The sequence below is a fragment of the Brassica napus genome, chromosome A1 (assembly GCF_020379485.1).
Source record: "Brassica napus cultivar Da-Ae chromosome A1, Da-Ae, whole genome shotgun sequence".
In the NCBI taxonomy this organism is placed as follows: domain Eukaryota; kingdom Viridiplantae; phylum Streptophyta; class Magnoliopsida; order Brassicales; family Brassicaceae; genus Brassica; species Brassica napus.
In genome coordinates, this window is record NC_063434.1 from 4,914,234 (window position 1) to 4,939,198 (window position 24,965).

The 24,965-nt window shown below is 36.6% G+C and overlaps 3 protein-coding genes, 1 long non-coding RNA gene and 1 pseudogene across 9 annotated transcripts; 4 read left to right on the forward strand and 1 right to left on the reverse strand.

Annotated features, from left to right (window-relative positions):
- Positions 1-1,040: 1,040 nt before the first annotated feature.
- Positions 1,041-4,906, forward strand: LOC106423043 (GBF-interacting protein 1-like). 2 transcript variants are annotated; one of them, XM_048782195.1, is made up of 8 exons: positions 1,041-1,414; positions 1,683-1,726; positions 1,820-1,934; positions 2,031-2,651; positions 2,729-3,270; positions 3,354-3,467; positions 3,528-3,953; positions 4,341-4,906. In XM_048782195.1, exons 1-8 carry the CDS (start codon positions 1,228-1,230, stop codon positions 4,638-4,640), a joined length of 2,349 nt encoding a protein of 782 aa, XP_048638152.1. In that variant the 5' UTR covers positions 1,041-1,227; the 3' UTR covers positions 4,641-4,906. The 2 variants fall into 2 exon arrangements, with proteins under 2 accessions (XP_048638152.1, XP_013719310.2); XM_013863856.3 differs by having other exon boundaries at positions 1,042-1,414; positions 3,363-3,467.
- A 1,267-nt stretch (positions 4,907-6,173) lies between these two features.
- LOC106373124 lies at positions 6,174-8,054 on the forward strand (annotated as a pseudogene).
- Positions 8,055-8,520: 466 nt separating this feature from the next.
- LOC106423135 (putative defensin-like protein 27) lies at positions 8,521-11,184 on the forward strand. 5 transcript variants are annotated; one of them, XR_007340217.1, is made up of 6 exons: positions 9,300-10,076; positions 10,158-10,255; positions 10,350-10,424; positions 10,500-10,544; positions 10,645-10,758; positions 11,108-11,184. XR_007340217.1 is itself a non-coding variant. In XM_048782222.1 (5 exons), exons 1-2 carry the CDS (start codon positions 8,521-8,523, stop codon positions 8,865-8,867), a joined length of 252 nt encoding a protein of 83 aa, XP_048638179.1. In that variant the 3' UTR covers positions 8,868-10,076; positions 10,158-10,424; positions 10,500-10,544; positions 10,645-10,743. The 5 variants fall into 5 exon arrangements, 1 of the variants encoding a protein (XP_048638179.1); XR_001284606.3 differs by having other exon boundaries at positions 9,301-10,076; positions 10,158-10,222; positions 10,296-10,424; XR_001284589.3 differs by having other exon boundaries at positions 9,301-10,076; positions 10,158-10,218; positions 10,296-10,424.
- A 91-nt stretch (positions 11,185-11,275) lies between these two features.
- LOC106423242 lies at positions 11,276-12,018 on the forward strand. The gene is made up of 3 exons (XR_001284618.3): positions 11,276-11,396; positions 11,465-11,630; positions 11,714-12,018. It is a non-coding gene; the product is annotated as an uncharacterized LOC106423242 (long non-coding RNA).
- Positions 12,019-15,058: 3,040 nt separating this feature from the next.
- On the reverse strand, positions 15,059-17,522 carry LOC106423306. The gene is made up of 5 exons (XM_013864115.3): positions 16,883-17,522; positions 16,345-16,474; positions 15,970-16,257; positions 15,662-15,889; positions 15,059-15,571 (listed from the first exon to the last, which is right to left on the reverse strand). Exons 1-5 carry the CDS (start codon positions 17,302-17,304, stop codon positions 15,236-15,238), a joined length of 1,404 nt encoding a protein of 467 aa, XP_013719569.1. The 5' UTR covers positions 17,305-17,522; the 3' UTR covers positions 15,059-15,235.
- Positions 17,523-24,965: the final 7,443 nt, after the last annotated feature.

Here is a 24,965-nt window from a genome sequence, read left to right on the forward strand (position 1 = left end):
TCACTTCTATTCATTATCCATATCATATGTATATTTCATGACATCACTTCTATTCCTTATCCATATCATATGGAGATATGTACATATTTCATGCTTCCACAATGATATGCTACTATGCAAGTTGTCTTTAAATGTTATGCATAACATAGAAAAAATATGCAATTTCAAAAAACTAAAAAAACATTTTTTTTTAGTTTTGTGAGACTGCATAATTTTTTCTGTTATGACGGTTAGGATATGACAGTAAGATGAAGGTGGAGCCCAATTAATCGGACCAGCCAACGATATAAAAATCGGATCTGGGATTATGACAAGCGGCTTGAAAATATATATTTCTTTGTGTTAGGTCTGAAGCTTGCGAAGTGACTTGTTTGCGTGTCCGGTTGAAATGTAGCAAGGTAGTTTAGGTCGTACGGATTTTATTCAAATCTCTCGTTGTATTCTGAAATCTTATGCCCAATTTGAAATGATGATATAAAACATAATATTAAAAAAACAATTTTTATTTTATATTGAATATTTGAATTTAATCATCAATTGGAGAATTCTCAATAAATAAAAAATATTTGTTTCACAAAAAATATTTAGTAGAGCTTTCGATCGACAAACAATTATAATTTACATAGTTGAAAAAAAATTATATCATATGCCTTTTTCTTTATAATCCTTTTAATTTGGTCCATTGGGCTTTAGACTCAAGGTAGATGAATCTTGTAACTAGGTCCAGCAACGAGACATCGTTATCCAATCTTCCCATTATTCGATCACTAAAATTAAAAAAAAAAAGAACTCTCAGATTCTTTCTCTCCACGCGTTAGAATCTGAATTGTAAAATCTCAATTATTATTTCAATGGAATCTCAGACAACAACTTGTACTTCTAAATATGTAAATTACTTTCATCATTATCCAAAACATTAAACTGAAATCGGAGGAAAAAAAATATGTAAAGTTATTAAAAATACCTTTAAAAAGTAAATAACCTACCAAAATAAATTAGTTAATTCACAAGGCTTATTAAATTAGTTAATTCGCAGTGCTTATCTCCTAATTAACATTTTTTCATTACATAGTTTCCCAAAAATTTGAATCTTTCCCATTTTTCCCAAAGAGCAGAAGAAATAAAAGAGAGAGAGAGAGGCATCGTCGAGAATCACTTCTCTGTTTCGTAGAATCACAAGCTCGAAGAAGTTTCGATTTCAGATCTGAATCCGTTAGAGAGAGAATAATGGGCAGTCGAGGCGGTGGCGGCGGCGGCGTAAGTAACGCGAAGGCGGGTGGTGTTCCGGCGTCTAGTAGAAAGGTGGTTGAGAGTTTGAAAGAGATCGTGAACTGTTCTGACTTGGAGATCTACGCGATGCTTGTCGATTGCGATATGGATCCTGATGAAACCGTTAGTCGTCTTCTTTCTCAAGGTTTGGTTCTTTCTTTCTTCAAGCTTTTGGCTTTTGAGGTTGTTTAGTTAAACTAGAGCTGCCCAAGTAACTCAAAACCTCAAAGGGTTGTCTTTTAGGCTTTGAAGAGTTTGTGTAAGAGAATGTCAGAACTTTTATGTTTTGTTTCTTGAAATAGTAATGTTTTTTTGGGGTTTTGGTTGAGTTTTTTCATTCTTACCTCTTTCTGGAAAGAACATTAAAAATCAGTTTTATATTCTGAGCTTGAGTTTCTTATAATGCTTCTCAGATACTTTTCACGAGGTGAAGAGCAAACGAGACAAGAAGAAAGAGGTTAGTTATTTGCAGATAGCTTAATCTAATGTCTTATAGTTTTCAGATGATGAGTTCATTCTTTTTGTCTTATTCTTACTTGTTTTGTCTCAGACAAAAGATCCAGCAGAGTCCTGGACACGTAGCACACCCAATCGCGGTGCTAGAAGCAGCGGTTATGACGGCTACAACACCTCTCGAGGTGGTGGGAACAGATTTAAATCCAATGGTAATAACATGTTTGCAATTTTTTTTTATTTTTTGCAATAGCGTCTTCATATTAATCTTTACAAGTGTCTAAACTTGTTGCTGGATTTTGGTTCAGAGAGGGGGAGTGTTCAAAGTGTACCTGTAAACAGAAGAGAGAACGGAACACGTAACCATTGGGCCGGCTCTTCTTCAACACCTGGTGTCCTTGGGCGCCAACCTCCACCCAACAGTGACCCTACAAACGCTGAAGTTAAGAAAGCACAACCAACGGGTTCGAATGAAGCAGTGACTTCCTCTTTGCTGCCAACTCCTGCGTATCAATCCGCTTGGGCCAATGCCAACCCCGGGCAGAGAACAATGGCTGATATTGTGAAAATGGGCAGGCCTCTTCATCAGAAGAAGAACGTCGCTGTGCCTCGTCCAACAGAGAGTCAAGAGAGTGGAAGCAAAGCGCCGGTGAAGGATGAATGGCCTTCTATTGAGAAGCAAGTCGTTTCTTATCCAACATCTTCTTCTCTCTTGAAACCAGCTGCTGAATCTGAAGTACCTGTTGACCAATTTAGCGAGCCTCGGCATCTTACTGAGACACATCTGGATGATCTGCCAGTTGCATCTCCACCTGCTTCAGTATCCAACAGAAATTTGCTTCATGATGATGTTGATGATGCTAGAGACTCCTCGGAATATGAAGACGAAAACAACAAAGTGGAGCCACATGCTTTTGAGGAAAATAGAGGTGAGAGTTTGATTCTATGTTTTAAGTCAATCTTCCTCTTTGTCCATGTTCTTGATGTCTGTTTCCACTATGTTCAGGTGAAGATGTTTCTGCATCTGTTGCAACTGGTTTTGAGCAACTAACCATAGAGAGCGAAGAAGACCATGAAACATTAACGAAAGAAGACAAACCTCCGGTGATAATCCCCAGTCACCTACAAGTTCATACCTCAGAATGCTCACACCTGATGTTTGGTAGCTTTGGCTTGGGGTTAGGATCTGGCCAAGTTGGTAGTGGCTTGAATGATAACTCGGAGGAAACAAAAGAAACAGAAGAGAATTCATCATTCAGACACCCTGAGTCTGACTTCTACAGAGAGGAAGAAGAACAACAACTCAAGAACGCTGCTACTGATGAACAAACATCCTATCAAATCGATTCAACCGCCAGGAACTACCATGCTTCCTCGGATTCTGAAACAGAAGAAGCAGCGCGACATGAGCCTCCTCCTCTTCAAGAAGATCATCAGTACAAGTTCTCATCACCTGCAGATTATGGATTTGAAAACAGCCAACAGTTGAATCCTCCATCAGAGACAAACCCACAGATGCAGAGTCTTGATACCTTCCCCAACGCAATGATAAATATCTATCTCCTTAACAAAAATCCATCACACAATCAAAAGTTCACTCAAAAGATCTAACCATGTCTTTTTTCCTTCACATTGTTCAGCATCAAGGCATTCAAGATGCAAGAGAACCTGATCTTCACTACTCACCTTTCCCAACAAAATACAACAATCCCACTCCCTCTTCACTTAGCGGTTCCATGGCTGAGGTAGTTAACCTCTCCCTAGCTTTCTTGTTAATACCATTGCTTACTCGATTTTTCTTGCAGGCACTAAGAGCTTCGAGTATTTCTCCACAAAACCAAATGCCCAGTGGCGCAGGAGAACAAGCAGCAGCTCTTGCTCAACACCTGGCCTTAAACCCATACTCTCATCAGCCTGGGATGCCTTTAGGGCACTATGGTAATCTGATGAGCTATCCGTTCATGCCACAGAGTTACAACCCTTACATGCCTTCAGCTTTCCAGCAAGCGTTTCCGTCTGGTAACCATCATCAGTCTATGCTACCGCAATACAAAACTCAAGCAACTGCTCCTCCTGTTCCTCCCCCCTCTGCCTATGGTTTTGGTGGTGGCGGCTCCGCATTGAGTAGCAACTTCCCTTTGAATTCCACAAGCGCTCCAAACTCCTACGAAGATGTCCTGAGCTCGCAGTTTAGGGACAGCAGTCACTTGGCATCATCGCTTCAGCAGCAGGTAAACAACTAAACTCGTCTCAGTGTTCTAATCTTGTTGATGTGAGCATCTAAAACTCTGTTCCTTTCGGTTTAGTTGGCTGGAGGGTTTTATTGATTTTGGTTTTAAAACCATTCCGGTCTTTCTCTTGGTTTGGCTAGGCTCAGATGGGTTTGGTTCGGTTTGGTTTATTGTGAATTAGAATTGAGTTTTTGTGTGGCTTAGTTTGGTGTGAAAAAAGATGAGTTCTTGGTTTTGGATAAAAGAAAAATAGTGAGATTCATGTTTATATAAATTTTTAGAAAATTTTCTGTTTTGGTTGGAAAATTTTGATTTTTTTTTGTGGCCATCTCTGTTTTGCAACCGTTTTAACATGTAGGGTTCCTTTATTATTGTTTTGAACCGCAGAACGAACACTTAGCAGCATGGCATCAAGGACAACAATCCAACTCACGTGTGGTTCCAGGAAGTGGATATTACAGCCATCAGAATCAACAGCCTCCTGGTTTCCGACAAGCCCAACTACTGCAGCAGCCATCTCAACAACAACAACAACAGCATTTTGGAGGACATGGCTATGGGAGTCCTTACCATTCACAAGCTCCAATGTCACTAGATCATCTCCATCACCAACACCAGCAACAACAAAACGCCAGAGATGCTTCTAAACAGACCCACCAACAACAGTTATGGCCCAACAACTACTGATCAAAAATCAATCAGTCAAATCCGTCTCCATGCCTTGTTTTCTCTTTCCCCCTTGCAGTGGGATGATTCCGAGGTGTGAAAATGGCGGTGTGTGTGTGTTTGTGTTTGTGTTTGTGTGTTCTTATGAGGGGTTTGTTAGAGACCTCCAGTGGCTGGCTTGTTTAGATGCTAACCAACCTTCTTGTATTACTAGAAACTCTGTTTTTCTTACCAATTAACTCTTCAGTCTTGACATCCCTTTTCTTTTATAAAACTTTTACTTTAAATATCGTTTTGCCCAAACCGGTCTTTGCCTGGATTGGTTTGTCTTGGCTCGTCCTGGTTGGCTGCAGGTTAATCGTAGCCAAATTTAAGCCTAAAACTAATTATGGGTCAAAAGCATGGTGATAGAAAAATGATTACTATATGAAATCCAAAACTAATACCAAACTGTAACCATGTGATCATGCACTAGTTTTGCAATTGGATAAGTTATGTAATAATATGAACTTTAGTTAACGATAAAGCAGCCAGTCATGTGTTTATGTTTGGTGGTAATACAGAGAGCTGTACTTATCTACTCCACGTCATGTGAGATTTTGATAAAGCGACAGATCTTGCCGTTTGATCGTTTCTTAGCTCCGTGAATCGAGACATCTTCGATTCTTCGCATTAAACAAGAAAAAGACGCCGTGCCGTTTTGTCAAGCAAAGCAGACACTTTTTATTCGCTCGAGGAGTGTTTAATACTAGTATTTAAACTTTACAACATGACCCTTCCATTTAAAAAAATTAAACTTTCTCACCCAACTCAAGAAGGGAGAATTTGTGAAATAACCAAAAAAAAACAAAATTAGATTTTTAGAGAGAAAGATGAGAGAGATAGAAAGGAAAAAGAAGAGAGAGAAGAGGATTTTGGTTATTTAGCTAATTTGAGTTTTTTGTTTGGTTATGGGATGCAATTTTTCACTCAAGAATCCTATATGCATAAATACAAACAAAGATACATATTTTAAATTCACAATACGCCAAATCTATTACAATAATACAGGTGTCAAAACTCAATTTAGGCTTAATAAAGGGTATTTTTACAAATAGTTAAAAGAAAACCTAATAAAAAAATCATTCAGCATGTGTTTATTTCGTCCTCTTAATATATTACTGCCAAAGACAAAAAAAAAAATATATTACTGCCGAAGATTCCTTATTATCTAATCTTGGAATAAAATTGGCTTAGTAGCATCAATGCATTTTTAATTTTGTGCACATCATATTTAATGTGATTAAAATACATATATAACTCTTTCCGTTTTTGAATAAATATCATTTTGATATTTTTATACAGATTAAAAAAATGATAAAAATATATGTAAATTGTTATTAATTATACTTTTCTGATCAATAATATTTAAGATAAATAAAATTATTTATAAAATTAATATAATTTTTAATTAATTTTTGAAAGTAAATATAATTTACATTAGATTGCAAAATGACACATTTTTTATAATAAAAATAAAAATTAAAATGACACTTATTATTGTTGCGAAAGAGAGAGTATAAAACATTTTCGATTTGTCCGTATAAAAATTTAATAAACACAAGAAACAGAGAAAGCGACATTTCTGCTTGTACTTTGGTCCGTGTAATAAAGTTTTTCATTTTCTCAGTTTCACCGATCTTTTTCTTAGCTTTGTAACTAAAACAGAAGCCACTTTCCTATAAATTCGTCACTTTCAAAATCAGAAAGCCACCATCGGTTTAACTATTTTCCGGTGAGAAAACGAAAAAAAAGATGGCAGACGACAGAAGTGGCGGTAATAGCAACAACACAGACCCATTACTCCAATACATGACTAGCCCAAGATCGAAAAAACCGCCGCCGATTCTGTTTCCCTTACCGGAAGACGACAAAGTCTCTATCCCGATGCCGTTGACACCGTCGGAGTTCAAAGACCGTTTAATCTTCGGACCTTCCTCACGCTCGCCGCGAGATTATTCCTCTCAATACTTAGATTCTCAATCGCCGTCGTCCTCCTCCTCCGCCGCCGCCACCGCCGCCGGAGATACTTTCTCCGACTCCTCAACGCTAGCTCCTCTCCTCCTCCCACCACCACCACGACCGGACCCATTGTTCCACGGCCACGCGCTCCACAGATCCAAAACCGCGCCGGCGATGTCCGTGATCAACGATCTCCACCTCCCGGTTCCTCACCAGAAAGACCTCGCGTCGCCGTCGTCGCGCTCCGTCGTGAGACAAGCGTTCGCTCTTCTCCTCGTCTATCTCTCCTTAGGCGTTCTTATCTACTCGCTGAACCGTGACCACTACGTAGTCGATCAAACCCATCCCGTCGTCGATGGGCTCTACTTTTGCATCGTCACGATGTGCACCATCGGTTACGGAGACATCACGCCCAACAGCGTCGTCACCAAGCTGTTCTCGATCATGTTCGTCCTCGTTGGGTTCGGTTTTATCGATATTCTCCTTAGTGGGATGGTCTCGTACGTTCTTGATCTTCAAGAGAGCTACATGTTGGACTCCGCTAAGCGGAGAGAGGAGCCGGAGAAGAGGAGGTCGTATATAATCGACGTGAAGAAAGGGAGGATGAGGATTAGGTTGAAAGTGGGTTTAGCTTTAGGTGTTGTGGTTTTGTGCATCGCTCTTGGGTGTGGGGATAATGCATTTTATTGAAGACATTGACTGGTTGGATTCGTTTTATCTCTCGGTTATGTCGGTTACTACTGTTGGTTATGGAGACAGGGCGTTTAAGACGTTGCCCGGTAGGCTTTTCGCTGCGGTATGGTTGCTTGTGTCTACTTTAGCCGTGGCTCGAGCCTTTTTGTATTTGGCTGAGGCGAGAGTTGATAAGAGGAATAGAGAGAGGGCTAAGAAGGTGCTTTGTGAGGCAATGTCTGTCTCTCAGTTCTTCGCTGCAGACATCGATAACAATGGCTGTGTGAGGTATTAGGCCTATCCATTTTATATGCTTTGACACACTCCTTGATTGCTAGCTAGCTCTAATGTGAGATATGTGTGTGTGTTCGCAGTAAAGCGGAGTATGTGATTTACAAACTGAAGGAGATGGGGAAAATAACAGATAAGGACATAACTCCGATCTCTAAACAGTTTGACAAGCTCGACCGGTGCAGCAATGGAAAGATTACTCTTGGAGATCTATTGGATAGTAGCAGTGGAGATTGATTCCTCTGCAACTTTTTTTTTTGTTTTGTTTTTAGCTTTAGTTTACACTTTACAGTAGTGATCAATGCTAATATGTAATATGATAATTGATGAGTCATCCAGTCTCTGGTTTACTTAAACCAAGTTTGGACCGATCTTTAATTTATGGTCGTTGGTCTTGCCTTTCTTGGTTAAGCCAGGATTCGATTCACTCATTAAATGTATATTGGAGGATTAATGGTCTGATACGAACTTTCTCTGTTCGGTCATATAACATGTACAAAATAACAAGTTGACAAAAAATAAATAAATAAGAAAAATGATATACTTACTACGGGTATATATCACAAAGTTTCAGTATTTGGAATGTTTTAGAAAAAACCTTACGTTTGCTCACAAGAAGTACACTATAAATTTAATTTCCAGTTTTTTTTCTCTAGTTAATACACTCCTTAATGAAATAAATTTTAAATGACCAAATTTTGCTGATTTGCGTTACAAAAATGTAAAGTACGTTACCGAATATTTCTGCGTTTAATGTAAAACATACGGTTTAACGTTACTAGCAAACAAGTGAAACCCCTATATATATACCAAACATAGCCAATCTACATTTCATAAGTCACAACAATATTATATATATCAAATATAGCCAATCTACATTTCATAAGTCAGAACAATATTACTAAACCCTTACAGAGTTAAAACTTAAAAGATAGAAATGGCATATTCAAGATTTGTTTTCTTTGCTTTCATTGCTCTTTCCGTTTTGCTTGCAGGTTAGTTCTTTAGACCAAAACACTGATAAACTGAGGTTCTTCCTAACCATTTTCTATTCTAAACCGAAATCTTGGATATGTGTTTTGTTTTGTAGGTGTTGAATCCACAGAAATGGCGAGTGACGATTCAGTTTGGTCTTCCAACAAAGGAGGTTCATTGTGTTGCAACGATCACCCAAAGTTTGGAGTATGTACTAAAGATAGCAGCTGCAACAGTTGGTGCCTTAAAGGCTGTGACAACGGGAAAGGTGGCTTTTGCAAGGAAAAACTTTGTCATTGCGACTGCTAACTGTAGAACAATATATTCTACTTGTACGCTCTTTCAAAATATTATTGGTTAGGTTGATAATTCAAACAATGTTTACCACAGCTCGACCAACTTAGTTATTATATTACACATAATAAGAATCAGTTAATAAGTTTTTTTTAATACTAATTGGTGGATTTTAGAACTTCATTATTAGTCTCTACAAATGTAGTTTTACATTACTATATCAACATATTTAAATATTTTTTTAGCAAAAAAAAAAAAAACATATTTAAATATTTTAGCTGTATAAATTTAAATTTAAAAACTAAAACGATGTGATACGTATGTGAGCAAGAGAATCTAATCGGAAGAAAGTAAGGGAAATGATGAAATAAATATATATAATTATATAATTATATATCTTCTAGGTGTATCTATAATAATAAAACAGGGTTTTCTCTCACCTCAGGTCGCCACGTCAGCAAGGAAGGAGGGGCTTTTCGTGACACTTGTCACGTTCTGATTTGTTGAGGTTTTTTACGAAAATAGGTTTGGGCTCATGAAATATAATGGCCCAGTTATAGAATCATTTGCGTGTTACCCAACTTGCAGAATCTGGTGAAGGCTTACACACATTTCCGGCCCATTAAGTCGTCTTCTTCCCGTCCGACCTAGGTTTCAGAGATCACACCCGACGGTCACCTTTCCGTAACGCCTGCCGGCCGCATTGATACCTTCTTTACTCACATTTTCTACGTAATAAACCCACTCTTCATCATTCACTTTACCTCATCCCTTTCCCAGAGTAACCGAGAAAAGCTTATACTATAAATATCTCCACTTCTATCGATGAGCAGCACAGATTCGACGAGATTCAGAAGAATAGTCTTTTCACTTACTGATCACTGCGATGGCGAATTCCTTTACCCTCCTTGCATATTTGAAAGCTGGGCGATGCTCCAACACTGCGGAGGTTCGTATGCAAGGATGTGTTGGTTCGAAGTATCAATTCAGGTTCAGAAACCGTCTCACTGAAGGATCTGTCTACAGTTTAAGCGGGTTTGATGTTACGCGCAGAAACCCCAATTTCAGGTTCTCTGATGCTCCCTCTCCATACGGTTCAATGATGGAACCTCTTTTGATAAGCTACCGGAGTCCACTAGGCCCATACCTACTGAGCTGTTCTGATTATTACGAGCATACAATCAGTTACTTGAACTGGCAAACACCGGCAAAAACAGGTCCCTGGTATGTATCTTCAGTTTGAGTTGTTTAGTTGGGTTTAGTCGTATCATGTGTTGGCTTAATCTCATGAACTCATTTTTTCAGACATGATTGGTGAGCTAAATGCAATCCGGAGTACAATCACCGATCGTATACTGGGGGCACAGTGTGTAATGCTTACACTGTGTAATAGATAATCTAACGTATACTCCTATCTGACTCGATATCATTGTTTCTTTGCAGTGGTGATAACGTTTGTGTTAGTATGTTTGACTCTATGGCTCTTGCGTTTCATAGCGAATTTGAGAGCTACGGGAAAGAACCCAAAATTGTGCTTGCCACAAGCGTAAATCCTAAGATAGTTGGGGATAAGTGAGTATCTGTTTTTTTTTTTTTTTACTCTTATGATTTTTTTTTGCTAAAAGGTTAATATTCATATTGATGAAGGAGTTAGATTTACAAAATCATTACAGCACCACCATGGCAAAAAAGGTGAAGAACATAGTAGAGCTACAGAAAAGACCAAAAGATAATCTTTATCTAAGCCAAAGAGACATAAGGGAGCTGAAATGTTTCCTTTTCTTCTTGGCAGTGATTACAGTCCGGATGTCTTTGTCGATAAGCCGGAATACCTCAGCTGTGGAGAGGGAGATTTTGTTGTGAATGACGTTATTGCGCTGCTTCCACAGATTAAAACAATAGCTTGGTAAGTGAGTCTACGAAGAATTACGAGAGGAGAGGAGTGTGGCCCTCCCTCTATTCTACGACAGTAATTACGAGGTTATGAAAAACAATAGCTTGTGAAAGACAATTCCCCATGATTTTTAAAATCTCCTTCTTTCGTTTATGGATTTGTCTGATCTTTCCTTTGATTACTGTAAAAAGTGTTATCGGCTAAATCTGTTATGGAGTTCTTCCTGATTAGTGTTCTAGAGTTTTTTTGTCAATTTTGGAGTCTATTTATGGTTTTTTCATAAGTGTATCCGTGAAATGCATGCCATACACTGTTTGTTTTGCACTGACGTTTTGTTAACTAAACCCATATGTTTTGGCAGGACGGTTATTTCTGAATGCTACTTATGCCACACATCTCTATTTTGACTCTGAGACTGCCGCAGGAAAAGAAGTGTTTGACAGGCAAGTACATGTCCTAACATCCTAATTTAAATATATTGAACTTAGGTTTCGCCTTTGTTTGACTGTATATCATGCTCATTAACTTTCAGCTTGCGAGGTCATGGAGCAGACCAGAAAGCGTCCTCATCAAATGTTGTTCATGCACAGAAGATTGAGCCACTTACTGCTGCTGAGCTTAATCAATTTACAGTCACGGCTGATTCTCAGGTTGAGTCTTGTCCACTAAAAATTTGGATAACTTGAGATTAATTTTTGACTTTGTTAACTTCTTCTAGACTAGACAGATAATTGAGTTTCTCTGCGCGGCTTAAGTGACTGGTATCCAGCATGATGACGGTTGTTGTTATATTGGCTGCTCCGGGTCTTCCTTATCTTAATTTGAAGTTACTGTTTGTTATAACTGAGCGAGATCTTGCACCGATGCCAGCCTTTGTTATAACTGTTTGTTCATTATCTTAATATGAAGTTACTGAATTTGCGCTGCTTGCATTATATAATATCTGTGTTCGTAACATTATTAATAGGAAGGCGCAAAGATCCCTGAATAAGCGCTGCCTGAAGTTATTGCACCAGGAATAGATGCCAAAGTTGGCAAGACTTGCAATGATGCTTCTACAGCAAAGCGTGCACCATCGAGCAAAGAACAAGTCGCTGAGAAATCCCGTGTGGAATGAGTCCACTACAAAACTTAAGCAACCACAGCTTCTTTTTTTTTCAAATTATGCTTTACTATCTTTTCCTTTTCATTTAAAACTATTTCTCTTTTGTTTTTAAATGTTTACTACAATGTGGTTGCTGTTCTCATTATTATTTATTAATGCTTATCTTATTCAGACAGAAAACATCCACCTAGCGTCTATCTTTAAAGTCTGTTCTCATGCATCCTTATATTTCATATAAAATAATGAACACTTGCACAGCGTATAGGAGATTAAACAAGGTGCAGAGCTTATATCACATATATTGCAACATCTTCGACGTTTTAGAGGACAAGATTAAAAGTAACAAAATGATAATAATTAAAACAAATTAGTAGAATTATGAAGATACCATCATAGAAAATTATGAACACTTGGATAACTCATATAAGATTAGACAAACTACAGAGCTAATGAACACTTGCACAGCTTATAGAAGATTAAAAAAAGAGCAGAGCTTATATCACTTTGGTTTAAGATTGCCACATATACAACGTTTTGGAGGGAAATTTATAAGTAACAAACTGATAATAATTAACACAAAATAATAGAATTAAGAAGTTACCATCACAGAAAATTATGAACACTTGCACACCTCATAAAAGATTAGACACATTGCAGAGCTTATGTAACCTATGTTGCCACATCCTCTACGCTTAGAAGGCAAGTTTATAAATAACAAACTGCTAAAAATTAACAAAAAAAAAAAGATTTAAGAAGCTACAACCTTCCAAATGAACCTCTAACCGTTGCAGGGTGCCTATACGCCTCCCAACTGAATGATTAGCTCACACTGTAAATGCAGTGTAATTGCAAAAGCCACCAGTTAGGTATCTCCTACATTCTTTCACTACACAGTTCTGATGCAACCTCTTGATTCTTGATTACTCAACCATTGCGATTTTCAAAAATAATGGTGAAGACGCCAGTTGAATGTAAAGGCAAAGGAACCACAAGGAGTTCTCCAAAAAAATCAGAAAAGATCATTCTCTTCAACGTAGTTACAACATCAAATTGCTGAACATAATCTCTTTACTAAGGCCATAAAATAAATTGCAACTTCTTTCATAATAAATATGAATCCGGCGCGTAGCGCCGGAACACCACTAGTATATCATAAACTTTCAGTCTTTGGAGTATTTTAGAAAGAATCTTTAGGATGTATGCGTGACAAGCAATCAATAAAACACCATGAACGTAAACATTCAAAGTTTTTCTAGTTAATGTGTGCTAATAACAAAATGTCAAATAGGTTATAAGTTCCTCTAAATGTTACATTTCCAGTTTTTCTAGTTCTTGTTCCTTAATGAGAAAATGTAATTTTACCAAGTTTTGCTGATGTGTTTGTAGAAATGTAATGTAAAGTTAGTGTCGACAATACATGTAAATAAGTATAATTCGTACACGAGAAAAAGAACAAATTAAAGCTTATAAGGATTATAGATCGCTGGTGGGGATGTAAGAAGATGGCCGCGTATAGTTTGTCAGCAGCCATTGGTGTTGCCTGTTGGGCGTCGCCATCTTGAGTCTTGGTTCGTACTTGTATGGCCTTATGTACTTAACAAGTGCAACTGTTGTGCCGATTCCGAGAATCCCCTTCTAATGCGTAAATATAATCTTAGCCACCACTTCAATATGTTTTTGTTCTTTTTAATCTGAATTATCTATAGAATAGCAGACGATATTTTTTGCTTCATGATGTTGTTACGTATTGACTTAATAACATACGAATCTACAAAATAAAAGCTCGGTTTGGTTGATACCCCAGCACTACATGGGCTTACTTGAGTTTCTTGTGGTGGTGTGCGAGGCAATTGGGTGCAGATTGGGTTCAGATTATGGATTACAGAGGTTGCGGCCGGTTTTCTTCGGATCGGCACCATGTACAAGGTCGCATCCAGGCAAAATAAAAGCTTGGTTTGGTTGTTGAAGCTGTGTTAGGTCGCTGCTGTTTGTTTTGTGGGCAGGTGATTTGACGCTATCGGCGAGCTGTTCTCAGTTTGTCTATTATCTTTAAGAGAGGATTCATCGGAGAGGCCAAAATTACCGGGTTTCACTTTTGGTTGAACTTGGTTCATCTTTTTCGGTAAGTTGTTGGTGCGGATTAGTCGACCTTTGGAATTGCGGTTGTGGTAGTGTGTTTGTCCGGCTTTTACTTCTAAATTGAGTCGTTGTTTAGATTTTTTTCTTATTTTTTGCTTTGTGTTATTTTCTGTAATTATGTCGAAAACAAAAGTATTGGTAAAATATCTTTACATTTTACAAAAAAAAAAAAACATACGAATCTACAATTTTGTCATATGTCGTGTCAGACTTTCAGTGTTACATTACATGATACCGTATACCTATTATATATGTGCTACCATCATGCCAACTTTAGAGAGATCCCAAAACGAACACTGTATTCCATCATTATTAATTTGTTCATTAACATGCTTAGAACATGAAATAATTTACACCAAAAGTATGCTATTTAACAATGACTAAAGCTCACAAGAACTACAATCATATATAGACATAAAAAAGACAAGAAAACATGACAGCATCCAAAACTCAAGAGATGTCCTGACACTACAAGAAAACAAGTAGATCCCGACCGCAGAATCGGTAGGGAAACAGTCGCAAATAACGTATTACGACTGAATAGCGACTAAACGTTATGGTCGTCAATCGTCGTGTCGGTAATTACAGCGGTCGGGAATCGGTCGCTAAATGACGACTGCTGTACGACTAAATTACAACTAATTAAATCCGTCGGTAAATAGTCGGGCAGCAGTCATACTATATTACGACGACACTCCGACTATTTCACGTCTAATCTACAACTACTTTCTTGGCAAGTATTTCGTTTAAATGCAATAGTTAATCAGTCGGATATTCGAAGTCGTTAATCAATCGGGTTCATGTAGTCGTTAATCAGTCAGTTGTGTGCAGTCGTAAGTCAGTCGGTACTCGCAGTCGTAAATTAGTCAGTATATTTGTGACTGATTAGCGACTACAGTTATTTTATGAGTCGCTATTTAGTCGTAAAATATTTCTATTTTGATCACTATTTTACGACTGTATTCAGACTTCTTTTTTGTTTTTTTAATTGGTAATTTTATTATTTGTGCTTTCTTGTTTGTGATGCTATTATATAATAAAACAATATTTATTAAACAAATTGTGAAATAGAAAATACTAATTAATTTTAACCTGAAAATGTTAACCACCGAGAGTTTACAAAAAATGTAAACCACCGAGTTTACAAAAAATGTTACCAACCACCGAGAGTTTACAGAAAATATTGACAAACAACTAAACAAAAGTCAAGTTTCATGTCCAAGAGATATAAACAAGAAAGCATGATCAGGTGGTGGAATTAGTAGATACGAACTGATCAAATCTATGATCAGTTGCAGACAGAAACTTCTTCACTACACCAAACTCATTGATCTGCTTTGCTTGCTCTGCAATAGTAACACCCTGCTCTGCAATAGTAGCACCCTGCTCAGCAATAGTAGTAGCCTGGGCTGCATTAGAAGCCGCCTGCTCTTCTATTTTGCGGTGAGCTTCTTCAAGCTGCTTATTCATGTCAAGGAATGCAGAAGAAGAGACCTCACTGTACTTCCGTTTACCATTGACGAGAGTTTGCTGGAGGCTTCCAATGCCATAGTAATGTCCTCTTTCATCTGTGAAAGTAGACTACAACAAAAAAATAAATTTGTTACTATAAACCAGAAGAAAAGAGTATGAAGTATAAAGATAATTTTTTTTTTGAAAGAAACAGCTTACCAAAAGGAATATCTCGGTATCCTCCTCTATGGAGAGCTGTCGATCATTGGAAGCACCATCTGAACTCTGTGAGTTTTCAGCCTCAAGGGCAGTCAACTTGGCTTCTTTGTTCTTCTTATATATCTCTGCAACCTGCTCGGCTTTCAAATCAACATAGGTCCCATCCTTTTTTGTATGTGTCTTGATGTAAACTTCACCAAGAGAAACTGGTCTGCCCAATTCCTCAACCTGAAATGGTTTTAAAAAAAAAAGCAAAGGTTAATGATACAGATTGTTTAACTTTTATGAAAGGAGCAAAAACAGCTTACCATTTCATATTCGATTTGTTGGAAAGACTTCTGGCCAGTGTTGTGCTTGTGTGGACCAAGTCCGTTCCGTTCAGACAAACGAGCCACTGATGCAGTTTCACTTTTTTTTTCCGCTGCAGGAGTGTCCCAATACGCTGTCATTTCTTCCCACAGAGTATCATGGATCCAGTTTGGTTGCTTTCGACTCCTCCTACAAATGCTAACCATGTCTTTCATACGTAGCTGACATATGCTCTCAAATTTTTCCTGGACAAGACCAGTGTGTATTTGACTCCAAGTGTGAGTTTTCTACAAAAAAAAAACACAGAAAAAGTTGATGTTAAAAGTCAAATTAAACAAAAGTTGAGAGTTAATATAGAAGATAAAAGACTTAACTGCAAATTCTATAAATATTGTCTCTTGTTTGTCCCGAGGCACAACAGTCCAACTGTAATAAGCAGCATCAAACTTTTTTCTGAAAGTCTTTGAGATCCTCCGGGTCAGTTTCCCTTTGTCACGACCAAACCTCAAAACACAGAAACAAAATAATGAATATATTAGATCGGAACAGAAGTAATAAACCATGTACTAAGCCAACCAAAGCAAGCCAAATTTAAAGACAAAGTGAGCTTACATCAGACACTCCAAACATTCAAGTGAACTGAAAAAGGTGTGAGCTAAACAAGCCTCGTATAGAATTCAACCAGCGAGCTAAAAAAACTGTGAGCTAAGAAAGAAGTTAACCCTCAAATAAAAAACCTCAGTGAGCTATAAAACATTCACAAGTTAAATATTCTCCTGTTTGCAAAGCCTCAAGTAAATTAAGTAGCATAAAAAACAATCAAATATATTATTCAACCAACAATTTCACTAGTGAGAATGTCAAGTCAATTTTTTTTAAAAAATATATAATGCTCAAAAGTCAGAATCATACCATGTTGTTCCAGGCTCAAAGTTTGGGGAAAGGATGGGTATGTCGCGGCCCCGATTTGGCTGGGAAATCAGTTCGTTGATTTGACGCAAGAACCCATCCGAGAGAGTTGGGTTCACAGCTTCTGGACGTTCTGTACTCGCAGAGTCTTGAGCCTCAGAACTGCTCGGACCATTTCGCGCCGCTGACGTTTCAGACCGTCGAGGTTGTGGAGGTGGAGGTGGAGATGGTTGAGGAAGATGCGCAGAAGCAGCTTCAGTTCGGGCATGTGAGTCTTGGAAGAGTTGCCTCGGAGGTGGGTAGTCACTCACGCCTGGTGGAGATCGGCGGTTGGGGACAGGAGGAGCTGTCGTCCTAGGGAAGAACTGGTACTGCGAGGGAAGGGGAGATTGTTGGGATTGTTTCTGCTTCTTTCTCGATCCCATCGTTTCAGAAAGGGATGAGAGATTAGGGTTCTTTCGGGTTAAAAGATAGATGAGGGTTTCTGGATTTCGCTTTTGATTTCGACAGAATGAGAGATTTGGATAGAAGGTTATAGATTTTCGAGAGAGAGTGAGAGATTTAGGACTAGGGTTCTTTGTGTTCTGTCGGCATCGAGAGAGAACGAGAGAATGATGTATATTAGTGTTTTTTTTGTTTAAAAATGACGTATATTAGTGTTATTAGGTGTTTGTCTTTATTTTGGTTTTGGGTATAATTGGGCTTAGCGGGATGGTAAATTTGGTTAGGCGGGATTGTGGAATTGGGTTAGGCGGGATTTAGAAAATTAGTTTGTTTTGGGTTTACTTCTTTTTTTGGTTTCACTTTTGTTTTGGTTTTGCTTTTTTTTAATCACTTAACAATATCAAAACACGTTATTAAAAAGCACCTAACATAACATTATTATCACATTATGGGAAAAAAATAACATAAGTTTAGGGATATGACTTACAATTTATTGTAAAATATTTTAGTATGATGTTTTTCCATCTTCACCATCATCATCATCATCAGAAGAAGATTTATTACATTGGAATTCATCTTCGGGTTCTTCATCTTCGACATCAATATCGAGATTTATCGGTTCTCTTCGAACATGCGACAAATGGTCGACTGCTAGATCTTCAATTGTAGTCATCAATACAGCATCATCATTGTCTTGTTGTAACAGTGTCGGTTCTTTGTCTTCGTATTCTCCTGAAATAATTCCCCTCGGATTCACTTTTAAGACATTGTACCACAACTGTTTTGGTTTTTTTACATACGGATACGGGATGTAACAAACTTGATGTGCTTGAGATGCTGTTATCAAATAATAAAAAGTTAATAATATATTTATGGACATTAATTAATATGTATAAATAATACATACCTAGAATAAATGGTTCGTATTTATAGTATTTCCTCGATGAAAGAATGTCTACGATGCCACCGTTGCTCCGCCGAGTGCCTCTGCCAATTTTAGGGTCATACCATTTACACTTGAAAAGTGTGATTTTCAAATCCACCGCCCCCTCATACTCAATTTGAATGATATCAGTTAAGATTCCGTAGTAATCAGCTTCATCTGATGCATTTGTATAACTCTCTCCTTTAACACATATCCCATAGTTACAAGTCTTTCGTCCCTCACCATGTTTCTGCGTATGAAATAAGAAACCTCTGCTGAAGTAGATGGGCCAGCTTTTGGCCTTATTCACAGGTCCACTCGCGACATCTTTGACCCACACAGGAAACTTATGTGTATTACTCCAGTAACTAACCTGCATATATATAAAATATCAATATATATAACTATAGACACAATAATTCTACTAATATTATTGCTGAAACATACATAATTTTTCACCCATGTATGATATTCGTCAGCTCTCTTTGTGGAGAGTTCTTTCTCGGAGAGGTCTAGATATTTTGTAGATAGATAATCTTCAAACATCCTATATGAGTTCACCACCACAAATTAGTATAGTTAATTATTGTGATATATTGTAATATAAGAGGATAATTACCAAATAATACCTCTCAAATGGCTGAAAATAATCACAATTTCGCAATACATATGAATGTGCGCAATTATAGTCTTTCTCGGAAAGCCATATTTCTTGCATTTCCCCACTTGGACGACCAGCATGCGTAAATATATCAGGTACTCCGGAGACATGATACACAGGAACTTCACCTTCATCGAATCTTGTTAACCTGCACAAATTAACGATCCACATTACATAAGAATATGAGTAGACAATAAAAAAAAAGTGAATCGATCTCTAGAATAATGAAATTGTTTACCTTGATTTTGTTTGTATATGATCAGCAAAGTAGTGCTCAGTAAAGTAAGCTATCTCCTCATTGATATATGATTCAACAATCGATCCAGCAGCAAATCTTTTGTTCTTTGCTTTTGCTTTCAACTTTTTGAAATTCCTTTCAAAGACATACATCCACCTATAATTGACAGGTCCTCCTAGTTCAGCTTCGTATGGGAGGTGTACAGGGAGATGCTGCATTACATCAAAAAATGATGGTGGAAAGATCTTCTCTAAATTGCAGATGATCAAAACAATGTTTTGCTTTAGAATTTGGAGACGATCTTTCTGCAAAGTTCTCGAGCAAAGGTCACGGAAAAATAATCCAACACCTACAAAATTTAAAATATTATTGATAGTTATAGATTAAGTTGTATCATTTTTTGCTCCTTCTAGCAAATCATAAAACTTTTTTGAATGGTTGCATGCATCGTCTACTACATTCTGGTAACTACCATCCGGGTAACTACTACCCTGGTGATAATTGTCAGAACTCACATTATCACGAAAAGCATCATTTACCATATCAACATATATATCTTCAGTACCAACTTCTTCATTACCACTAAAATGTGTCGGATCAACATGACTTGTTCCTAATGCCATATCAATTTCTTCTCCATGATTATACCAAACATAATAATCTTGCATGAATCCTCTACTATATATATGTTTCCAAATTTTTGACCCCGGAAGAAATTTATCGTTCTTGCAAACACTACATGGACAGAAAAATTTACCCCCATTGCTTTGTGCGAGAGGTTGACTATTGGCGAATGTCATGAATTGATCCACCCCTGCTACGAACTCTTCCGAGAAATTTCCCGTCCGTTCATCGATCCTCTTGTACATCCAATCTCGAAAATTAACATTGTTGTTATTTCCCGACATTGTAACACTTCAAACAATCTTTTTTTTCTTTTGTCTTTCACGATTTTGTTTTTTTAAAATTTGTTTCTACGGTTTCTGAGCAGAAATGTGGGGAGACATCGTCTATATTATATTGCGAATTGTCTGACTTATTAGCGACTAAAGACCGACTGCCAGTAAAATATTAGGTACAACAACCAAAAATGTAAAAAACGTGATGTGTACCAGTTTTAGCCGACTGATTAGCGACTAACTGATGACCACATACAGCAGTCGTTAATCAGTCGCTATTTACCGACTATAATGCGACTGAATGTTTCCGACACGGTATTAGTCGCTAACCAGTCGTTATTTAGCGACTAAACTACGATTATTTGTTGTAGTCGTTAATTTGAGGCTGATGGGCGACCGTTTTTCTGCGTCGCCAATTAGTCGCGTAACAGTCGCCAAAGAGTCGTTATATTTTGCGACTACATCTGCGGTCGCAAACCGTGGTCGGAAATCACATGTTTTCTTGTAGTGTGATGACATGACAATAAATATGCTAGTTCCTTCTCTAAAATCTCGTACAGGTGCATTATTTGATAGGTATATATATAATATATTCAGCGATCAAACTATATACAGTCCTTTTCGCCCAATTTATCTGAATGCTGAAGCCACACTTTTCACAATCATACGGATACACGTAAAGATCGAGTGATGTGTGGATTCTGCGGTTCATCATTCATAATGTCGTGGTAAAACCGAGTGACGATTTTAACAGCATGTTTATTTGCCAGTGTGGTTTTCTAGATTATGATGTTTTCGGCTTTATCTAAAGTTTGTATGAGTGCGAATTAAAGGGAGGCTCATTCGCATTTTATGGATTCACGACATGTATTATGTACAGTACCGTCTAATAGCGTGAGCAACTTAGAGTGGTCGAGCCCGAGTAAAAAAATAAAATAAAAACTAAGATTTTTTATAAATAAATTTATATTTTATGTTTTAAACTTTTAAAAAATTAGATAGTATTAAATATAGAGCTTATAATTTCAAACGAGACTTTTAAGATATATAAATAGAGCATAAATTTTAAATTATTTTATTACATCATTTAATATACGGGTCCATGAATAATTTGAAGCGGCACTGATTATGTATATATGGAAAATTGTTCTTGTAGATTTCTGACTTAATGATGACAAGAAAAAAAGATCTCTTAGTTACTAGCAGTGACGGCTATTGATCCTCTGCTACAATTTTTTAGCTTGCTTTACATAAGATCCATAAATAAACCTGATCAACGATGGTGATGAGGCTATAATGATTCAGAGTCCAGTTCTCCCAAGTACTTGTACTTGGCCTTACATATCTGCAATAATTTGGTTAAATATTGTACTTTGGCCTTACATATTATCAACATTTTAAGTATTTGATCATGTCTTGCATAATTTGGTTAAGCAGGATTCACTGATTCACATCCCAAGTATTCACCCTCTCCTTTGACCCGCTAATATGCTGAGGCGGAACTCTGGGTATTTCTTAACCGGTTTCATGTGGAGTCAAATGGTTATGTCACTGGTTTACTTTGGTACGATGGTCAGATATGTTTCTCATCTAAACCAGAGATTAAGAGATGTCAATGACCCCCGTTTGGAACTTAATTAGGATCAAAAGTTATATGTGGTTTAATAATCTGGTTTTTAAAATGTCTGATCGAACTTTTTTGAGTCGCTACTCGCAAGGAATGGAAAAATATGACAGTTAAGATTTCTGAAAATTTGAATTAAAAGAGTGTTACAGTCAATTAAACATAAGCTCGATTAGGGTGGTAGGCAAAAAATGTAATTAATCATGAGAGACTCAAGATGTAAATATCTCAACATACAATAATGAAAATTATCCTGTTCTTGATAATTTCATCCAAATATTATCATCTTATTAGAAATTTTAATTTATCAGTTCTAACAGCTAAATACTTTCATGAAACGGGATGTGTGTGAAAGAACAGAAAATACAAGAGATTCCTTTTTGTTCATATATATACTAGCAACTAATAATAATAATATTGCCACACACCTAACAATTCACCTGCCCCAATTATTCCTTTAAAGGTCAAAAGTCTACATTTTCATTCTCTTTTTTGGGGTCAAATTTCGTTCTTATTTCTTTTATTTTCTTGCTGGTATTTAAATAGACAAGATAGTTTTATATTTTTGCTATAGTATATTTATAATATCTTTCTAAGTTAGGCACATATCCCCAAAATAGGTCAGACATTTCATCTGCAGACAGCAGGTACGGTTTAGTTATATGTGTATATAGCTAGTGTTTTCTTTGCTCTTACAAAGTCACGTATACGAGGTCCACACTACACAGGGTCTCACTTGGGTAATTAGCAAACCAACAAAAAAGGATTCGTATAAAAAGGATTCGTATGTAATCTAGTTTGGCCGTTTACCGGTGTGTCGGCGGTTGTAAAGTTCCCATTTTCCCCGGGGGTTGTTTATTAATGATAATTAATATTAAAAAAATTTGATCAAAAAAAAAAAATTAAAAAAAATGTGGGGCTACATTCAAATGAAGAAGCTTTGTGGATATGACAGCGCAAACGATTAGGCACCAATTACGGCGTTCAGTTTGTGCCTAACTTAAACCATAAATGTGTGTTTATGTATATTTACTTAGCATGCACTGAGGATAGATATACGTACGAGAAGCATATACTACCATTATACTTGTGCAATAAAAGATTAAATTATTTATGTCCTTAGTGATCATTATATATAAGCTGTGTAATCCGATAATAATTGAAGCTTATTTTCTTAATTGCAGATTAATTCGATCAGATGTTTTTGGTCAATTAAGAATAGTTAAAGTCTCTTTCGGTTCATCGAGAATTATTTACTCATTTAAAATTTTCGATTGATATTGCTTTTCTCGAAAACGTTTTCCATCATATTTTGACCAAAAAGGGGGCTAAAAGCATGGGAATTATGGTTTAACTTTTCTCAATAATAAAAAACATTATACACCAACTTAAGGCTAAGCATAATCATGTGATTATATCTAAGTATGTCATGTCGGACCATCCATACCATTCTAGTTCTTATATATAAAGATTGTCAAACGTACAGAGATTATCAGACGTAGTCCATTGTAATTTACAGTTCAAAAACTTAGGAACTTGAAGAGAATGAAATGAGTTGAACCCTTCACCTACCAGAAATGGATGGTGAGACCATGCGAAATCAAATTTGTTCTGACTATAAAGTAAAAATGAATTTCCAAGATTTTTTTTCTTATGTTGCCATATTTTGTAAATATTTTACTTTGACCACATTAAAGTTGATGCATGTCCCCTTCTCATTTTGTCATGTCGGTTGGGCATTATAATTTCCTTGCTGAAAACGATTAATTACTAGCTAGATAAAAAATAAAAATATTAAAAGCATAAGGTGGTTCATAATAACTTCCCCACGATTACCGCAGATAAAGACTCTACGATTCCCTTGCATTGCTAGATAGACTTCCCGACTTAAATCAACATATCACCACTTTGAAATTTATCGAAAATCTAGTTGATCAAGTGGTAAGTGAGTCAGGGAATAATCTGCCTTTCTTTCTAGGTTGGAGAATCTGAAAAATGAGGAATAGGATTATCTTTGAAAATAACAGAGATCATATAGTGCAGGTAATCCAAAAAGCTTGGATGGATAAAAACTTATGGGAAGAAGCAACAAGTCTCGGCAAACTCTACATTACAGATCCTCCCACCAGGAACAGAGATTTATTGTATTGCAGATGCCTCTTGGAAGTTTCTAACTGACAAATTTGGAATAGGAAGGTCCTTGATAAGCAAAAAAGGCATTCTTAAAATCTAAGGAAGCGCTGCAATAAAAGCTACCACTACACCTTTGGTAGCTGAAGCAATGACAATGATGTTAGCTGTTCAGCAAATGCACCGACTGAGGTATAAACAAGTTGCATTTCTAGGAGATTCTGAGCTTCTAATCAGGAGCTATTATCAATGAGGCAAACTCATGGCACACTTAAATAATTTTACTTTCCATTATGCTCTTAAGGAATTTTGTTCATTTAGGATCATCTAGCTAAAAAAAATCCAGGATTAATAAACAAGCATATGTAATAACCTAGCCATTGTACAACTTTGTTTTGTGAAAATGAAAAGGGACTTTACGATTATCTCTACAAAAGAAAATTCACGACTGTACAAAAAGCATTATCATATTTACATAATGTTAGCATTAAATTTTTTTCGATAAGTAGTAGCATTTAATAATATTGGTTTGACCATCTTTTCCTCAATATACTTTTGTACATTTAAAACGATCCTTTATGGATATGACAGGAAAAAGTTATAATGTTAAAAGAAATTGCGTTAGCGTAATGATGACCTCATTTATCAGTCAGCACAACGATCCATTCCACTCAGTGCCATATATTACCAGATTTCCTTTTAATATATTTTTTCCCTTGAAATGTTACAAGTTTGCAGTATATTACATTATAATTTTTTCTTTATTAAACTGAGCTATTATATGTATGTTCATATTATACCCAAAATATGTCCGTCTCTGTATCTTATGACTTATTGACTATGAATTTTAAATCACCTATGAATAATTAATAAGGTTCAAAAAACAATAAGACTATTTTCAACCATAAAATTTCCAATTTCTTATTATCAACTACAACACCAATCACATTAAAAAAATACTAGTACTCTTTCCTTATAAAAGAATGTTTATCTTAATATTTTTGTATTGAAAGAGATGGAATATATCATTAGATTAATAATTATTTATTTATTTTAATAGTTTTAAAAATACTAAAGATTCGTATAACCGATTTTAATTTTATATTTTCAGTGCTTTAGTTGATGTTTGTAACTATTTTTTATTCTAATCAGTTTACATACTAAT

Coding starts and splice junctions, on each gene's coding strand:
- LOC106423043 (XM_048782195.1), top strand. CDS start 1,228: ATGGGCAGTCGAGGCGGTGGCGGCGGCGGCGTAAGTAACGCGAAGGCG. Junction 1,727..1,819: donor AACGAGACAAGAAGAAAGAG/GTTAGTTATTTG, acceptor GTTTTGTCTCAG/ACAAAAGATCCAGCAGAGTC. Junction 2,652..2,728: donor TGCTTTTGAGGAAAATAGAG/GTGAGAGTTTGA, acceptor CACTATGTTCAG/GTGAAGATGTTTCTGCATCT.
- LOC106423306 (XM_013864115.3), bottom strand. CDS start 17,304: ATGGGATCGAGAAAGAAGCAGAAACAATCCCAACAATCTCCCCTTCCC. Junction 16,475..16,882: donor TTTGAGCCTGGAACAACATG/GTATGATTCTGA, acceptor CTGTGTTTTGAG/GTTTGGTCGTGACAAAGGGA. Junction 15,572..15,661: donor ATACCGAGATATTCCTTTTG/GTAAGCTGTTTC, acceptor TTTTTGTTGTAG/TCTACTTTCACAGATGAAAG.
- LOC106423135 (XM_048782222.1), top strand. CDS start 8,521: ATGGCATATTCAAGATTTGTTTTCTTTGCTTTCATTGCTCTTTCCGTT. Junction 8,579..8,673: donor TCTTTCCGTTTTGCTTGCAG/GTTAGTTCTTTA, acceptor TTTGTTTTGTAG/GTGTTGAATCCACAGAAATG.